This window comes from Cygnus atratus, chromosome 1, assembly GCF_013377495.2.
Source record: "Cygnus atratus isolate AKBS03 ecotype Queensland, Australia chromosome 1, CAtr_DNAZoo_HiC_assembly, whole genome shotgun sequence".
NCBI classification, from domain to species: domain Eukaryota; kingdom Metazoa; phylum Chordata; class Aves; order Anseriformes; family Anatidae; genus Cygnus; species Cygnus atratus.
Genome location: NC_066362.1, coordinates 26,101,016 through 26,119,441, shown reverse-complemented (window position 1 = coordinate 26,119,441; position 18,426 = coordinate 26,101,016). Strand labels below are relative to the sequence as shown.

At 44.6% G+C, this 18,426-nt stretch overlaps 1 protein-coding gene across 1 annotated transcript in view; it reads right to left on the bottom strand.

The window, feature by feature from the left end:
* Positions 1–7,076: 7,076 nt before the first annotated feature.
* The window catches only part of LOC118246889 (ankyrin repeat domain-containing protein 26-like), a 52,166-nt gene continuing 40,816 nt past the window's right edge, over positions 7,077–18,426 (bottom strand). The window contains 6 exon segments of the mRNA XM_050709043.1: positions 7,077–8,417; positions 9,853–9,898; positions 14,790–15,036; positions 15,842–16,077; positions 16,769–17,050; positions 18,266–18,407. Of these exon segments, the coding sequence (XP_050565000.1) occupies positions 8,269–8,417; positions 9,853–9,898; positions 14,790–15,036; positions 15,842–16,077; positions 16,769–17,050; positions 18,266–18,407 (1,102 nt within the window). The 3' untranslated portion in view covers positions 7,077–8,268.

Below are 18,426 nucleotides of genomic sequence, written 5' to 3'. Positions count from 1 at the left end.
CTGCTTAATTTGTTCAAAGGCTTGTCGTTGCTCAGGGCCCCATTCAAAAGCATTCTTCTTACGAGTTACTTGGTAGAGCGGGTTTACAATCAGACTGTAATTTGGAATATGCATTCTCCAAAACCCCACGACACCTAGGAAAGTTTGTGTTTCCTTTTTGCTAGTTGGTGGAGACATAGCTGTTATTTTGTTGATCACATCCATTGGGATTTGACGACGTCCATCTTGCCATTTTATTCCTAAAAACTGGATCTCTCGTGCAGGTCCTTTGACTTTATTTTGTTTTATGGCAAAACCGGCCTTCAGAAGGATTTGGACTATTTTCTTCCCTTTCTCGAAAACTTCCTCTGCCGTGTCACCCCACACAATGATGTCATCGATGTACTGCAGGTGTTCAGGAGCCTCCCCCTGCTCCAGCGCAGACTGGATCAGTCCATGGCAAATGGTAGGGCTATGTTTCCACCCCTGGGGCAGCCGATTCCACGTATATTGGACTCCCCTCCAAGTGAAAGCAAACTGTGGCCTGCACTCTGCTGCTAGAGGGATGGAGAAAAATGCATTAGCAATATCAATTGTGGCATACCACTTGGCTGCCTTTGATTCCAGTTCGTACTGGAGTTCTAGCATGTCCGGCACTGCAGCACTCAGTGGTGGCGTGACTTCGTTCAGGCCACGATAGTCCACTGTTAGTCTCCACTCACCATTAGACTTTCGCACTGGCCATATGGGACTATTAAAAGGTGAATGGGTCTTGCTGATCACTCCTTGGCTCTCCAGTTGACGAATTAGCTCGTGGATGGGAATCAGGGAGTCTCGGTTGGTGCGATATTGCCGCCGGTGCACAGTTGTGGTAGCGATTGGCACTTGCTGTTCTTCAACCCTCAGCAGCCCCACAACAGAAGGGTCCTCTGAGAGACCGGGCAAGGTAGACAACTGTTTAATGTCCTCTGTCTCTAAGGCAGCTATGCCAAAAGCCCAGCGGAACCCTTTTGGGTCCTTGAAATATCCTCTTCTAAGATAGTCTATGCCAAGGATGCACGGAGCATCCGGGCCAGTCACAATACGGTGCTTTTGCCACTCATTTCCAGTTAGACTCACTTCAGCTTCCAATACAGTTAACTGCTGGATCCCCCTGTCACGCCATAAATACAGATGGGCTCTGGCCCTTTACAGCTTGATGGCATTAGAGTACATTGTGCACCGGTGTCTACTAAAGCCTTATACTTCTGTGCGTCAGACGTGCCAGGCCATCGAATCCACACAGTCCAATAAACTCGGTTGTCCCTTTCCTCCCCCTGGCTGGAGGCAGGGCCCCTCTAGTCCTGGTCAGAATCTTCGTTTCTGTGTTTAAAAGACTGCCTGCTGGAAGTTGGAGCAGCAAACTTTTCAGAGAACCCCTTTCTCCCGATTGTTTTCTTTTGCAAACTCACGTACCCGTGCCTCTAGGGTCTCAGTAGATTTTCCATCCCATTTTCTCATGTCCTCTCCATGGTCACGTAGGTAAAACCACAGGGTGGGCGCGGGGTGTGTACCCACCATATTGTCTTCTTTGCACGGATGAACGTTTACCCCTAATAGCCGAGACACTGGTTTGTACAGGTGGGGAAGAAAATAAACTCTCTTTAAGTTGGTGGACCTCTTCAAAAAGTTTCTCCAAAGTATTCTCTTTTAGTTGGTGGCCACTGGTTTGTTCAGGTGGGGGGGAAGATAAATTCTCTTTAAGTTGGTGGAACTCTTCAGAGAGTTTCTCCACAGCCGAGACGCAGGCCTGTAGGGAAGAGGAGAGATTTCCTTCGTACTCCCGGAGTTCGCGGAGTTGTTTAGCCATGTCACCCACTGTGGGATCTTCACCGTCTTTCCAGGTTTATTATTGCCAATGAGCTGGCCCATGATGATGGTGCATTTCCGTACAAACTTCCGCCACATATGGGTCGAGTACACTGGACTTCATCTGGATCTGTGGATATTTGTGCGTCGTCTAGGTCCTTATAAATTACTTCCCGTACGGCTAATTCCCTCAGGTACTGAATTCCCTTCTCCATGGTGGTCCACTTGACTGGTAGACATACAAGTTCTTCCTTGAAGGGATACCTTTCCCTTCACAGCTAACAGGAGACGCCTCCAGAGGCTGTGAGATCGTGCTCCATCTCCAATTGCTTTGTCAATGCTTGCATCTCTAGCAAGGGATCCCAACCGCTTGGCTTCCCTGCCCTCTAATTCCACACCATTGGCTCCAGTGTCCCAGCACCGGAGCAGCCAGGTGACAAGCTGTTCACCTATACAGCGACCAAAAATCTTTTCGCACATCTCGTAGCTCACGCTGGTATAGGGTTCGGGTAGTTACTGTTGATTTTTTTTCGACATCCTCATCCTCATCTTCATCCTCCTGCACATTTGATGGCCCAGCCTCGTCTTCTCCATACCCAGACTAGCAGAAGACTTGTCTGCGTTCTAAACGACCTGAGTCTCTATACCATTTTTTTCACCTTTTCTACAGGGGCAACTTGCACTGCTTTTCACAGGGTCTGCCACAGGGGTTGGCAACTTGCACTGCTACAGTTCGCTTCTCTGACCCAGCCACAGGGTCTGCCACAGGGGTTGGAATACCCTCTGCAGGGGCAACTTGCACTGCTACTCGCTTCTCTGACCCAGCCACAGGGTCTGCCACAGGGGTTGGAATACCCTCTGCAGGGGCAACTTGCACTGCTACAGTTTTCGTTTCTCTGACCCAGCCACAGGAGTGGGAACGGCTGCGGGAGCTGAACAGCTGCGGGACGGCTGCGGGAGCTGGAGCTGGAAACGGCTGGGGAGCTGGAACGGCTGCGGGGCTGGAGCTGGGGCTGCGGGAGCTGGAGCTGGAACGGCTGCAGGAGCTGGAACTGCAGGGCGGGAGCTGGAGCGGGAGCTGGACGGCTGGAAGCTGGAACTTGGCTGCAGGAGCTGGAGCTGGACGGCTGCGGGAGCTGGGAAGCTGCGGAGCTGGACTGGAACGGCTGCGGGAGCTGGAGCTGGAACCGGGACGGCTGCGGGAGCTGGAGCTGGAACGGCTGCGGGAGCTGGAGCTGGAACGGCTGCGGGAGTGGAGCACGGCTGCGGGAGCTGGAGCTGGAACGGCTGCGGGAGCTGTCACTAGGTTGATAGTAGCATCAATTGCAGCTCGATAGGCACAAGCCAGACCCCAGCACGCCACAGTGATTTGTGTCACTTTGGAACTGCCAGAGTCATGACACCTTTTTTTCAAGCATTCTACCAGTTTTTTAGGATTTTGCAGTTGTTCAGGGGTGAATGTCCAAAACACTGGAGGTGCCCACTGCCCTAGAAACCTGCCCATATCCTCCCACACTCCCTGCCACTCGCAAATATCCCGCCTCAAGACAGATCTCCGGATGAGATTCCTAAGTAGTTGTTTAACCTTAAACAAAACCTGAAGCGCATTCAGGAGACATAACAACAAGAACATGCTGGTCTGAGTATCCCAAGGATATTCAACATCTTGGAGAGCTACCGTAACTAGCTCGCGGGGGATAAGAGGGTGGTGAAGGAGGAAGGGAGAGTGAACAGGTAGGAAAAAATATCTTCCCCTGTCCCCTCCACAGATTGACTCCCTGATGAAAAAAGGCAATAGGTGTAATTGCTAATAGTTTCTGAGATATGGTTTCCGAAGTATAGAGTCGACGACAGTGCTGAGTACAAATACCTTCGCCCACCCTCCCCCCTCCCTCTCCGGGATGGGGGAGAGAAACGGGAAAATGAAGCCTGTGAGTTGAGATAAGGACAGTTTATTAAGACAGGGAAAATAATAACAATAATAATAATAATAATAATAATAATAATAGTAATAATGTGTACAAAGTGATGCACAATGCAATTGCTCACCACCCGTTGACCGATGCCCAGCCTATCCCCGAGCAGCCGGCCCCCCCACCCCGGCTAGCCACCCCTATATATTGTTCAGCATGACGTCAGATGGTATGGAATACCCCTTTGGCCAGTTTGGGTCAGCTGTCCTGGGTCTGTCCCCTCCCAGCTCCTGCTGCACCCCCAGCCTGCTCGCTAGCAGGACAGAGCGAGAAGCTGAAAAGTCCTTGGCTTGGTGTAAGCATTGCTCTACAACAATTAAAACATCAGCATGTTATCAGCGCTCTTCTCATCCTAATCCAAAACATAGCACCCTGCCAGCTACTAGGAGGAAAATTAACTCTGTCCTACCTGAAACCAGGACAACATCCCTAACAAGCCCGTCCCTGTCGGTAAGGACAAGGTCCAGAAGCAACCCCCGCCTCATCGGCTCCTCCACCACCTGCATCAGAAAATTGTCTTCAACACATTGTAGGAACTGTTTGGACTGCACGTGCCTGGCTGAGTTGCTTACCCAACAGATGTCTGGATAATTGAAGTTCCCCATGAGAACCAGCGTCCATGATCTTGAGGCTACTACCAGCTGCTTGTAGAAGGCCTCATGGACCTCCTCCTCCTGATCTGGTGACCTGTAGTACACCCCCCCAACAGTGTCCCCCATACCAGCCCACCCCTTAATTCTCACCCACAAGCTCTCCACTTGTCCTTCACCCACCCCCAGGTGGAGCTGGGTGCACTCTAGTTGCTCCCTCACATAAAGGGCTACCCCACCCCCTCGCTTCCCCAGCCTGTCTCTCCTAAAAAGGACATAGCCCCCCATGACAGTGTTCCAGTCATGGGAGCTGTCCCACCACGTCTCTGTGGTTGCTACAAGATCGTGGCCCTGTGACCAAACACAGATCTCGAACTCATCCTGTTTATTTACTATGCTCCGTGCATTGGTATACAGGCACTTTAGGGAAGCAGCAGGCGCAGTTACCCCTGGAGGGATGCAAGAAGAAGATTCCGGATGGGGTATTGGGATCGTTACCTTTTCTGAGGAGCCCTCAGACAATCCTATGGGACAACTCAGAGGTTTTTCCCTACTATCTTCAACAGCGACAGCAGTGACAAGTTCCCCCAGCCCTTCTCTGTCACTTTTAGCTCCCCTCCCTTCCCCCGTCAAACCTAGTTTAAAGCCCTGGTAATCAGCCCAGAGAGCTTGCTCCCCAACACACTTGTGTCCCACTTGCTGAGTTGGAGTCGGTCAGCAGTCCACACACCCGGCTTCTCAAAGGACTGCCCAAGATCGAAATACCCAAATCCTTGGTCCAGACACCACCCCGTCAGCCAGTCGTTCACCTGTCCCGTTCTCCTCCTTCTTTCTGGGTCCCGGTCACCCAGCGGGAGGACAGAGGAGAACACTACCTGCACCCCCGATCCCTTCAACAACCTTCCCAGGGATGCAAAGTCCTTTTTAATAGTCCTCATTTTTCTAGTTGCAGCTTCCCGGGATCCAACCTGAATGACGACAAGAGGACAGTAGTCCTCCGGTTTAACGAGCTGTGGCAGAGCCTTCTAACATCTCTGACACATGCCCCAGGAAGACAGCACACCTCCCTGGATAGGTTATCTGGGCGACAAATGGGAGCCTCAGTGCCCCTCAGCAAGGAGTCTGCGATCACTAAGACTCTCCGCTCTTTGTGGCACTGGTCGTGATGCAGTGCCCTGTCCGGCCCCTATCCCTATGCTCAGTACTTCTCCCAATCTTGACACGCTTCTCAGGGTTGCTTCCCAGGTTCAGACTACTGTCCAGACCCTCAACCTCTTCATTTTCCTGCCTGAGAGCCTCAAATCTATTACCCAGGGACACCGTGGGGGTTGGTGGCACCGTGGGTGTCAGGGGCAGACGTCTCTTTCTGTTTCTAGCTGAGATGAGGGTCCAGCCCCTTTTCTCTTGTGGGTGGTCAAGCCCTCTGTCCTGCATGTGATAAGCGGGGTCAGCTTCTACCCCTTGCAGGGACTTAGGAGGGGGCTGCTGGGCATCAGCAGGGGCAGGTTGACACCTCCTATCTGTCACCCTCAGAGACTCCCAGGAGCCCCTCAGGCTGCAGATTTCTTGCTGCAGCCCAGCCACCTGCTCGAGGAGTTCTTAAAACAGGGCACACCTGCACCCATGACAGCCCTCTCTTCCCTCAGGACCCAGGTGGGTCTCCAGATTCCAGAGCTCCCTGCAGTCTCCTGTCTGGACTGCCACTTCCCCCCTCAGGGGATCCACCTGAGTGCCCACATGAGCCCAGAAAGACAGTATCTCCTCCATTTGGGTTGCCGCCTTGGACCGGCCGCTGCGACGGGTGCCCATCATGGTGAATTCTAGGTGCAAAGAGGTGGAGGTCGCCGAGGAGAGGAGGGGAAGAGAAAGGGAGGAGAGGATCCTCCTTGCACTTCTCCCTGCCCCGCAGGAACTGCCCCACGCAAACTACCTGCGCTAACTGCCAAGCCGACCCTGTTAGTGGGCCCTGTTCGCGGCACTCCCTAGGGACTGCTTTTACAGCGCCAGGGGGTGGGTGGGTGGGCTGCCGCCGCCCCTGGCGGCACAAGCACAGCTCCTGCCTGCTCGGGGGGACGGGGCCGGGGCTGCGGCTCTGACCAACAGCTCTGTGCCGCGTTACTGGGGGGGGTTGGCTCCGTCCGTCTCCCGGCCACGAGCCCTCGCTGCAGCCCATCCGCGCGAGGTCCTCGTTAAAATGGTACTTAAAATGGTACTCATTAAAATTTCTCTTTGGTACTTTCTAGCATCTCTCCAACAATGTGAACTCCTCTTTGACCACTGTGCTGAAGGCCAGAGGAATTTCTTAACACCTTTCCCCTCGGCAGACTACAAATTGATCAGCTCCCCATGGGATCCAAAGCTGTGGGATTTGATAACCTTTCATGCCTACCAGAAGCTCATCTGCTTTGGACGACAAGCAGAATTGCTCTAAAAAGTAGCCTGGAAAATGGTTAGTTAGCAATACTTCAATTCTAGTCCCTGATCTTCAAACGTGCTTCAAGTCTCAAGTGGAAGGACAGAGATGTGTGCCTTTTTTTCAGCCATTTGCCTGCTCTCAGGCCAGGCTGAAGGCGCAGCCACGAACAGAGCTGAAGAGAGCAGAGGAAAGCTCTAGCAAGTCACACAGGCAAGGAAGGAGGTGGAAAGCAAAATCAAGAAGGGGAATATAATAAAACAAAGACATGTATTAGATTTTAAATTTTATTAAATACCAAGTTGGAACATAATGCCTGGAATTAAATACAGTGTATTAGCTTCACAAAACTGTTGTATTAATATAAAAAGGAGCAGAGAGTCATAGCAGCATTCACTGCTTTTCCTCACTGCCTGTTAACTCAAGTTATTGAATTAATGGGTAAAAAAAACATTTTTTTTCCAGTCTTCATTTATCTCAGTACAACCATTTTTATTTCTCCAGAATTTGGACTTCATTTGTTCTGTAATCTTCTAATTGCCAGCAGATTTGGTAGACGTGAAATGAAGATTGCTGATCTTCAGTAGCAGATAACTCCCTGAAATAAGTAAAACTGCTTGTTTTATTGACACAGATGTCCCATAATACTGCCCTTCACCTGGGCTACAGCCACTGTACCATCAGCTGTTAGCAACAACAAAAAGCTGTTCTATCACACAAATAGTGTTAAGTACCAACCAGACCGAAGGTTGGTATGTTAATACTCCTTTTTCCCTATAGGGACTGTTTCAGGTTCACCACAGGTGTTCATCTAGCAACTGCAAATGTCTGAAATTGAAGCAAGTTTTAATACAAAAACCAACATGGATACCAAAACAAACATACCACATAAAAGCTTTCTTGGCACTACTATACACTCACAGTATTTTTAAGCCTAGGGGACATAAAAGTGACAGCAATATAAAGTGCCCTGTTTTCCAGCTTAAACAGTGGTAAAACTTTCACTTCATCAACAGAAATATTCACTGCATCAGGACTGGAGCAGCAGACAAAAAGCCAATCAAATAATATCCTAAGCATTAAAATAACACCGGAAACACTAAAACACATAGAATGAAAAGTATTATTAAACAGAACAAAAGGAATGCTTTTGTTAAAACACTGAACAAGAGTGGAACAAAATAACGTATCTAACTTTAATAAGAAACACTTCAAATTCTGTAAAGTTCAAGAATCAAGATTAAGTCATTCTGCTAGTCAGAAAAAACAGATATGGTTCTTATTTTGAGTGCAAAATAAACCAACTATACATCAAAAAACAAGTAAGTGCGGTGTGCTTGACATCTATTTAACAGAATCTATGTTCAAACTGCAATGAAGATGTTTTTGCTTCTGAGCCACGGGATGGGAAACAACAGATATGTTATGTAAACAAATTTCCTAGTGCCTTTCCCTAGCATTTTGTTCAGATAAGATAATTTTTGGTTAAAACATCACGGTACTCCTGTATTGCCCTGCAAAGGGGATCCTGGTCAACGTTGAAATTTTTTGAAGATCCATCAGTAGATACCATGGGAGAAGCTCCAGCAGATCCAGTTTCAAGTTCAGCAGTGGCTGGGGAGAAAAGAAACAAGATTCATGATGCTACTTTTACAGTAGACCAAGTCAAATAAGTCATTGTAAAAACATTATGGGCAACTGGACAGTCTAAAATCTGGAGAGAGATTTAAAAACTTCTAAGAAAAAAGCAAAAGGAACAGGCACAAAGGAAGAAACATTGTTTTTCACATTTAATTATCAGTCAACAGTATTTCTAAAACTAGTGAAAGAAATTTCAGAAGCTACACACAGAACATCTTCAGGGAACCTGCAAACAACTCTTGCTTACACCAGTGCTAAATTTAGCTCCCTGCAGATCTTGGAACACTACCCCTTAAAAACAGCTTCCATATTCATTGTGACCAACGTGAAAAAGATCTGCCTTTGAAAATGGAAACACCTTGTACTGCAGTCCAAGCAGGACAAGTCTCCCAGCCTGGAACTAACGCAGCCTTTTCTGTGGAATGTCTTTATAACTTGCCCTGGCAAACCCCTCTCTCCTCCATGGAAACACATATGCAATGAGAGCGGAAAAACAAAGCTCTGCTGTGTTTCCATCCATCCACCTTCTTGAGACAAGATCCCCAAACCAAACAAGCACTATGACTCCTAGCATACACATCACTACATTTGAAAACACCAGTGGATACAAAGCAATGGGTTTGTGTCCATGCGAGCAAATGTAAAGAGCTGTAAAGCAACAGCTGGACTCACTATACATAAATGAAGCACACTGGAACAGAAGGCAATCCTCTCAGGGGTTTGCTGCTTCAGAATAGCTCCAGGCACAGCAGCAGTGACTCTGGCAGTATAATTATCATGAAAGAGGTGCAATTTCTCTCTGGAGACCTGGCCTCATATTACAGAACATGTTTTTAACTACATATTGCGAGCAAACACCTCATACTGTGTTTGCCTCAACATTACTGAATGAACTTTTCCTAAAGAAAGGATGCATTTTGTCACTGATTCTTTTGGCTCATCCAAAGAAGATTGCAACGTGTAAACTACAAATACAAGCAGTGAATAAGAGACAGCAAAAATAAAGAACTAACACCAGAAAATGTGTTATGGTATGCTTCAGTGCTAAATGCAATGAATGTATGCAGAAAGAGAAGTGATGGCTGAAGTCTATAAAAATCTTATTTCAGGGCTTCTTTTATGTTTGATGTTTGTGTCTGAGGACTAGAGATAGCTTTAGCTTAAGTCAAGTGCACCTGTGTGGGGGAGGTAGTTTAGTTTCCTTTGCTTTTTCTCAAGGTAACTGCAGAACATTCTGTGCAGTATTTTGGTAAGCAGGAAATTTCCCACATAAAACTCTAAATCAGAGAGTTAGCAGAAAACAGGTGTGCTTAGAACAGGCCCTTGACAGCTTTCAAGTCATTATTTCCAAAAATTAGGAACAATCATAATTTTCCTTAAAAACACTGCTAACAGAATTACACGTTACCTTGTTCAAGTTCTTTAGTGATTTTTTCATCCAGTTCCCGCCGTATCTAGAGTTACAGGTAAAATATATAGTTAAAATTTCAACAGTTATATTTTTGCAATAAAAAAATAAAACAGTTTTGAAACCCATGTATAATGTGTGTCAAACACTGAAAACATCATCCTAAATAGAGATATCTTCGTTTGGGGGTTGATTTTTTTTTTTTTTTTTTTTTTTTTTTTTTTTTTTTACAAAGAGAAACTCTTGGTCAGCCAGGCCGTAGCATTCTCATTGCTGAGCAACATTAATTTTAGCACAACAAAATTGGTAACTCGCCATCTGGATCACAACTGAGCATAAAAAAGTAGAGGAAGAAAGCACAGTGGTTTTATAAAAGTGCATGCATGGTTAATGTCCATCCTCAAATACACGAGCGGAACGTCAGCCAAACAGTAAGATACGCACAAATGCCATCACGGGGCCCGTTTCAGTTGAGGCCTACTTCTGCGACTTCGTAAGAGAACAGCTGCAACAACAGCAGCTGCTGAAGGACCGATATATTCCATTGTGGACAAAAAAGCACGCATCAATATTCTTCTTTTTTCCACCTTAAGATGGAAAATTGAAAGAGCTCCTATAGATCATGCCAGTATTTTTCCTTATTGTTATTACACATGTAAAAAAACATAGAAACACTTTATTTTCTTGTTACCTGCCTACTAAGAAACGATGAGCAGCAGCTGCAGGTTCTACAAAGCAAGTGCTGTGGGTTTTACTATAGAACTGAAATCGGCTTGGATCACTAGGAAGCAGCCTCTACCCCTCTCACCCCTAGAAGCTGGTTCTTGCTGCCAACTAGTTAAGTTACTGCCCTGTATTCTGACTGCAAAGTCTTCATAGTGAGAAATCAGACCTTTCAAAGGTCAAACGCTACATGCTGTTGTGTACATTTGATGATACTTGTGACTCCTGTATTATTTTCCATCAAGTCTGTGACACATAGAAGTGACCGTCGGAACAGACAGTGTACAGCTTCCAGATTTGTGTCATTAGCAAATATGAAGGCCATGAATATAATTAGGTGCCTGGAGCATGTGACTTACGTGGATACGCTGAGAGAGCTGGGACTGTTCAGCTTGGAGAAGAGAAGACTCAGGGTGTTTTATCCATGTGCGTTAACTATCTGATTTGTGGGTGGAGTATAAAGAAGACAGCACCAGACTCTTCTCAGTGGTGCCAAGTGAAAGAACAAGAGGCAGAAGTAGAAATAAAGGAAAATGCATTTAAACATAAGGATTTTTGTATTAATATTTTAGTGAGTATGGTCAAACACTGAACACTTTACCAGGAAATGTCGTGGAGTCTCCGTCCTTGGAGATGCTCAAAAACTGGCTGGACATGACCCTAAGCAAACTGCTGTGGCTGACCCTGCTCTGAGCAGGGGTGTGGTTAGACTAGATGATCTCCAGAAGCCCCTTCCAACCTCACCCATTCTGTGATTCTCTGACTTCAGTGCTGAATCCCTGGGGGAACAGGGATTTATTTTATGAAATGAGTAGGCTCGCCTAGCAACGTATCAAAGATAAGAACTGAAAAACTATTCAATGTACTCAACAGGCCAGGGAGAGCAAGAATCTCTGGAAGAGAAGAACTGTGCAAACCCTCACAAGAAGAGCGGTAACAGGCCACTGTGAGGGCCAAAGAAGTGGGGGTACAAACCAGCAGAGAGGAGGGAAGGGCATTCTCTCTCCAGGACCACAGGGATCGCTGCAACCAAATCCACCATCTCCACCAGGAGAAGAATCAGTCAGTGATATTTCTTGGTACCTTCGCAGGTAGAAGAAGGGAACAAGGAGCTGAAAGAAGACAGGAAGAGGATCCCCCAGATCCTTCAACCTCTAGTTATTTAAAAGCAGGGGAAAGCAGCAGCAAAATCCTGGGCAGAAGGGAGCCTAACACATAAAGAGAGACACTGCTAACAAAAAGACGAAGGAAACCAAGTACCTAGACCAAAAGATAGCTCAGAAACAGGACCAATCCTAAGCAGAGCAGTAGTAGTTCAGAAGAAAAAAACACTTCCACTGGTTTCTGGAGTCTCCGCAGTGATCAGAAGGCCCACCAAATCCTCCCCAACAAGTACAGATGAATCAAGAAAATAGAAAGTTCTTCTTTTCTTATATACTCTGTTAACATCTTTGTGATCCTCATGAAAGTCTGAGGAAAGAGGGGTAAGTGGAAAATAAGCTGGCACAGTCATTTCCAAAAGAGGGAATGAAAAACCAGGCAAAATACACACTTGAAGACAATAACTTGTGCCTTCACTGTTGTTCTTCCTCCCTTATCCCCCTGGAAAAGGCATCACAGCTGACTATCTTGAACCTCCTGAGCAATAAGGTGACAACTTCAGATTCCAGAAAAACTTGCCAGACAACAGTAACAGAACTGGAAAACTGATTAATGATCTCTGATCCGTTCTGCACCAAGTTCTACCCAGAGGTACTTCTCATCCCACTGCACATCTCTTCAGGCAGTAGCACACTGGGTTGCCCTGCAGCAGTCACCTTCTTGAAAACTCTTTTTCAGAGAGCAGTTTTGACTTACTATTCACCCACACAGGTTGCTTGAGCAGAGTAACTTGGATCCTGTGAGACTCCATGAAATGATACTCACAGTTGAGGAAGTCAGAACACTACTGGCACTTAATATATGAATTGCTGTTACTACCAAGAGCTTTCTGAATATCAGAACTGGCAAGGAGGATATCTTATAGACAGTTAACTACCACAAAAGCTGTAACATACATTAAAGCACAAAAGCACTCTGCAGCAGTGATCATGTCTCTTGGACAAACTAACAAGTTTAAAATATTTGCAGTAATAGGAAAATGTGAATGCATCTGTAAGTTTTAATCAAAACCTAACAGCGTATATAGACAAAAACATTTCTAGTATATAATACCACTCCAAATGAAACAATACTGGCTACAAACCTTGTCATGTATCTGGCTGCAGAGAAGAGAAAGAACAGATTTTTGATTAAGGAGTTGAAGAAGAAAGAACAACGGCCTTAAGTTCAAAAGTCTTCAGTAAGAACTAAGAACATGACCTACATGTAAATAAAACAACTAAATTGGCTAATGATACAAAGACTGCTACAATACAGGACTGCAGACAGGAAACAAAATCAGAAAGGAACAGCAATTGAGAGACAGTAGAAGGAGGGCATTCCTGCTCTCACGTTACCAGGAGAAAAGCTGGTTTCATAATTCCGTTAACTCACACTGGTTGCATTTAGCAGCCTTCACTATTATTTTCTGTGTCAAGACACTCACATTCATTTTCACCATGCCTTTGGCACAGCTGTTAGGGTTTAAGCTTGATGTTTGTGGAACCTATTAACAGGACTCTTGCCTCCAAAACTCCTTGCAGCAGAAATTCCTTGCCTTTATCTAAGGACTAAAGCAGCAGTTCCCAAATTATGGTACGCAGACCACTAAAAGAACCTTGCATGTGTGTTTCATCTGCTTGATTCAGTCAAATTCAGGACAGTGGTAGGCCAATGTGTGAGCAGTTTGGCAGTCAGCAGACCAAATCATAAAGTAAAAAACAGAACCCAAAGATCTCTTTACTCCTGTAATGGAAATACACACTTTTTTCAAATGGCACAAGTCCTACTATGAAACCAACTTCAGCCAACATTATTCCAGAACATAAGGAATTGCTTGCTAGTTCCTACAGTTACTGTTTGTAGTGACTTACATGGAATTTTTCAAGTACTTGTAGTTTACTCCTCACTACTGGAGCTCTAATAATAATGAAATATTATAATAACAATAAAAATATAATAATAAAACAGACATTTACATGTGATTTGATCTTTTTGGTTGATTAGCATGTGTCAGTATGAACTTTTCTGGATTTTTCAAGATGCTTTTGCATGTCCATTTCAAGGCCATTGATTTCTGTAACATATACGCTTGGTATGGGGAAAGGGGCTATACTGTAATGGAACATGTGTTTCTTTATGCTTGTTAAGAGTAAGATGTTCATTTTTGGCTGAGCTTGCGACATGACTGTCTTCAAAATGTAAGGTTAAATGCAACATCAGTGATATTAGCCTTCTAATGTTAAATAGTAGTTTATGAAAACTGAAATCTTTCATGCCTTTAAACTCCAAATTTGGTTTCCTGATATAATGCTCACCATTCTGTTAGGGCTGTACTATTTTATGCTACTTTTACCAGAGCTATTGTAGAGGTTGCAGCATTGCTGTAAAATTAGAAAGCTGTGAAGACTTCCTGAAGAATAGTTTATTTTATTTAGGTGTTATTTCAGGTAATAATACTCAGCAGGAACCACAAAAAGAAATGCCTCCTAGGCACAGCATGCATCCCACAATACACTATATAGTAAGAAGTTAAGCAATCATGCTGCTATCATCCTAGTTTTGAAGCATCCTTTGTTGGTATTAATGTACTAAAACATGTTCCAGCAAAGGAAGTATTAAAATGAAGATCAGCAAGGAAAGAAAAAGTGTCTTGAGTAAAGATGTCTGATGGGATTTTGCATTCAAAGTTATCCATTTTAAAGATGTCATACACTTATCTACACACTGTACATTAAAATTTAACAAATAGCTTAGCTGGGAACTTCTGATGCCACAGCATTCTTTATCACATTTTCTCTTGTTAATAAATAGATACATATTAGTTAATAGCTCATTATTTAGATGCCAGTATTTTTGGTCTCTGAGCACTCTTGGAATTTTGTACAATCCCGATGACTGAAAGCCTTCATCCCTGCCACACAGATGTGTAATGTTTTGATGATCAGCTGTTGGTTTAGCATATTAGACTATGGTTTCAAACTATAGATAGATTCTAACTGTATACTAAGAATCATAACTTTGCTTACAGATATTCTTCAACAGTAGCTAGAAGAGCATTTCACAATGCTTACCTTAGCAACATAGGCTTCAACCCTGTTTCTCGACGATAATGCATTCCCGGTTGTGCCTAGGAAGCTTCCTCCTAGACTAAGACTTCTGTTCAGTGCCAAATTGTTGCCAAGATGTCCCAGTTCAGTTGAATATAGAACTGGACTTGCAGCCAGACCTCCACCGACAATGCTGCTTGCAATTAAAGATTTGCTTCTATGGCGCTCTTGAAGGAGCTTAGCGTTGGCTTCTGCTAGTCTCTCATTAGCTCTGAAACATTTAAAACCATGCAAAGAATTATCTTTGTAATATTTTTGCAAAGCCACTTTCCAGGTCTTTTGATTTTAATTTAACTTCTGAAAATAGAAGAGATTAAGAGAGTTCAAAATGAGAGTGTAGTCTCATCTGAAGATTTTGGAGAACCTACTTCCAGGAAGTTACACTACCCGTAGAAAGCAGCAAGTTACCAACACTTTAGCACTGAATGCATTTGAAGCATTAGGACTTGCAAGCAAGCCATATATTTACACAGCTTCTTCTGAAAGGTGCATCACCTGCATAAGAACTCCAGGATTCTCTCCGCCACCCAAGGAAAACTCAAACATGCTGCCAAAATGGCAGCCAAAAAGATCGTTTTGTGTCACAGAATCAAGAGTCCGCCCCCTGGAAAGTCTATCTTTAAGCATTCCTAGTTTGCAGACAGTGGGACAGGACATGCAATTACTCTTTTCTGCCTTACATAGAAGAAGAAGAGGACATTATTAGAAGGGGCCAAAAGGATGCCTGTTAAAATGCTGTTAACTTCAAAAATACTCTAGTAATACCATGACCCGTGGCAGCACTGCTGGAACACTGAAGCGAAATGAAGGCAGTTCTTAAAAAGGGGAAGGATCGTAGAGGACTCTTTTTATAAAATTAAAAAATTAGAATTTGTAATATGCCATCTTATGCACATTTACTGACATAATGCTGACCAGAGCAGAAGAGGGATTTCAGGAGGAAATTGTACAATGTTTTTTATACAGCTTGCTACCACTGCACGTCTTGCTACCACTCCAAAAAAGCATGGACTTACCTTTCCAGCTTATTTGCTAGACATCTTCTAATTTTCACTTCTTCCAGATACAGTTCTTTGTATTTTTCCACTTCTGCTTGTGTGGATTCTTTTTGAAAAATACTGTCTTGTTGCGTATTTTTTATCCTGTCCAACTCGCATTCAAGATCTTTAATTCTGTGCTTTAGTTGGTTTCTCAGTGAAGCATGATGGCTGGCTCTGATTTGTTCTAACCTGTCTTGGGAGGCTGCCTGTGTCTGAAGCAGATAATGCAATTTCAACCACCATAAAGAAAAAGAGAACTGCCCCCCCCCAACAGACGGGTGCACATACTCGATTTCAAGGTCCCAAACTTACAAAGTTGAGGCAACTGTGCCTCCTCACTACCATCAGCAATCAAGACAGATCTCTGGAACTACCACATTAAATAATTAATTCAGAAAGATATCTGCTCTTAGCACTATTATTCAAAGGTAGTACCAAAAGAACATTATCTCTGCACGACAGATCACACAGAAAAAGATTCTATAAAGAAACTGTGAGGGTCCTACTCCCACCCTCCTGCCTCCTTCACAAAAGCCTGTGTAACTTGAGTGACTTCTTTCCTGAGCACTTTACCCCACAGAATGATAAAGCAAGGCTGGCCAAACCATCTAAGTTACAATGCTCATTCAAGAATGAACAGCAAGAACAAGATCACTTGACAGCTATATCCCCTAAGAACTGCAAAACTAAGTCTGCCATGGGCAGACTACGAGCTTGGGAACCTGCAGGCACATCACACACGCACACTTTAGCCCAACCATTTTCCCTTCTCCCACTCCCTTCTGGAAAGACAGACGCACAGCACTAACGCACAGAATGAGCCACCATAAATAAAATACTAAAAAATGACAGAAAAACTATAATGCAATAAAGACTAAAGGCTAAAATGACTAATTAATATACCTGCAAAAACAAATTGACTTCTTGTAGCTTTTGTCTGATTTCTTGTCCAGCTCGTTCTTCCATCTCTCTTTTATATTGCTCTATTTGGCTGTGATCCACCCTATTAGTTTCCAAACGATGTCTGAGGTTTGCCACTTCTTCCTTCAGCTGGCATTTGCTCTTCTCCAGTATTTCATGATTCCCACGCAGAGCAGACAGCTCTTCTCGCAAATCCTGATTTTGTGCTTCCAGCTGCATGCATTTTTTAGACTCCAACTCCAGCTGCTGGGAAAGTTCACTAACCTGTAGACAGCAATAAAATAAATGTAGAGGGGTCAAAAAATATTAAATTCAGTGAAAATTCATAAACAGGAAGGCCACCAAGACTATATTTGTTATCTTCTGAAACAGTATTAAGATCAAAGTAAAGCTAGGCTTGTATTTAAAAAGAAGAACAGCTTTAACATCATTACCGACAGGATTCCCAAGTTCCCATCCTTCCTTAGTTCTTCTGAAGCAGGTCACACACCACAAACAGGTACCAAACCAGCAGCATTTCCCCTGTGGGACTGGGCTGAAAGGCGCTAGGGACGCTCTTGCCCGAAATGCTCCTCTGCTCATGGGACATCAAACACACCTCTACCCAGACACCAGAAAGAATGCCTATTGTGTGTGGGGGGAAGCGCTGCAGTGCAGAACGGAGTAGGCACGAGCAACAAATACTCTTCCTGCCGTTACTCTGAAAGCTTTGGAAACAGTGCCTCAGGAGGCCACTTTGACAGAACTGCTGGAGGAAGGCATTTTCTCTCTAGGTCAAAGCTGATGTTTGGTTGCAAGGATACGGAGGATATAGCAGATGTTCCATTAAGTCCCAAAGGCCAGCTGCGATGCTGTCTTACTCTTCTCCCCCAGAAATATACCTTTTCTATACCTTCTAAAAATACACTCGGGAGGTTCCTGCCTTTTATAAACAGACAGAAAACAAAACAAAAACCCTCACAAAAGCAAACAAACAAACAAAAAATAAAAAAGAAAACAAGAACAACAAAAAACCCGGAAACTTAATCTTCATTTTACACTGCCTAAACACAATGCCATTCCCTGTCATTTAAGAGAACTCTCCTAATGGCAGTGAAGCCACGAGAATGCTACGAGCCTTTGGACTAAGAATGAGCCACCACAAGGGCACTTGACTCCTTCTACAATACCTTCTAAAGCACATGTGTGCCTTAGCAGCAACTCTCAGTAACCAGGGGAAATGTAGATAAAGGGTTCCATGCAACTGAACAAGACACCCACGGCAGCTCAAAAGCACTTCTTGGACCTCTTCTTCAGGGTGCCTATGGCTAGGGAAAGACAGGCTGAGACAGCTGCTGGTGAGTTAGAAAACTTCTTCATCCCTTCACTGCATCCTGCCCTGGGAGCCAACAACACCATTTAGAGAAGCAAGTATATGAAAATAATCTTACAGATTTCCAGAAAATAACGCCATATATAAACAAACAAACCAGAACTCACCTTTGTTCTCAATCTGCCAACTTCATTGACCATTTCAGAATACCTGTTCTTCATTTCTCCCTGGAAATTAAACTGGCACTCTCTTTCTCTGGCCTCATACATCCTGATTTTCTTCATAGCTCTGTTCAGAAGCCTCTTGCACCTGGGTGGCAAATTAGTCA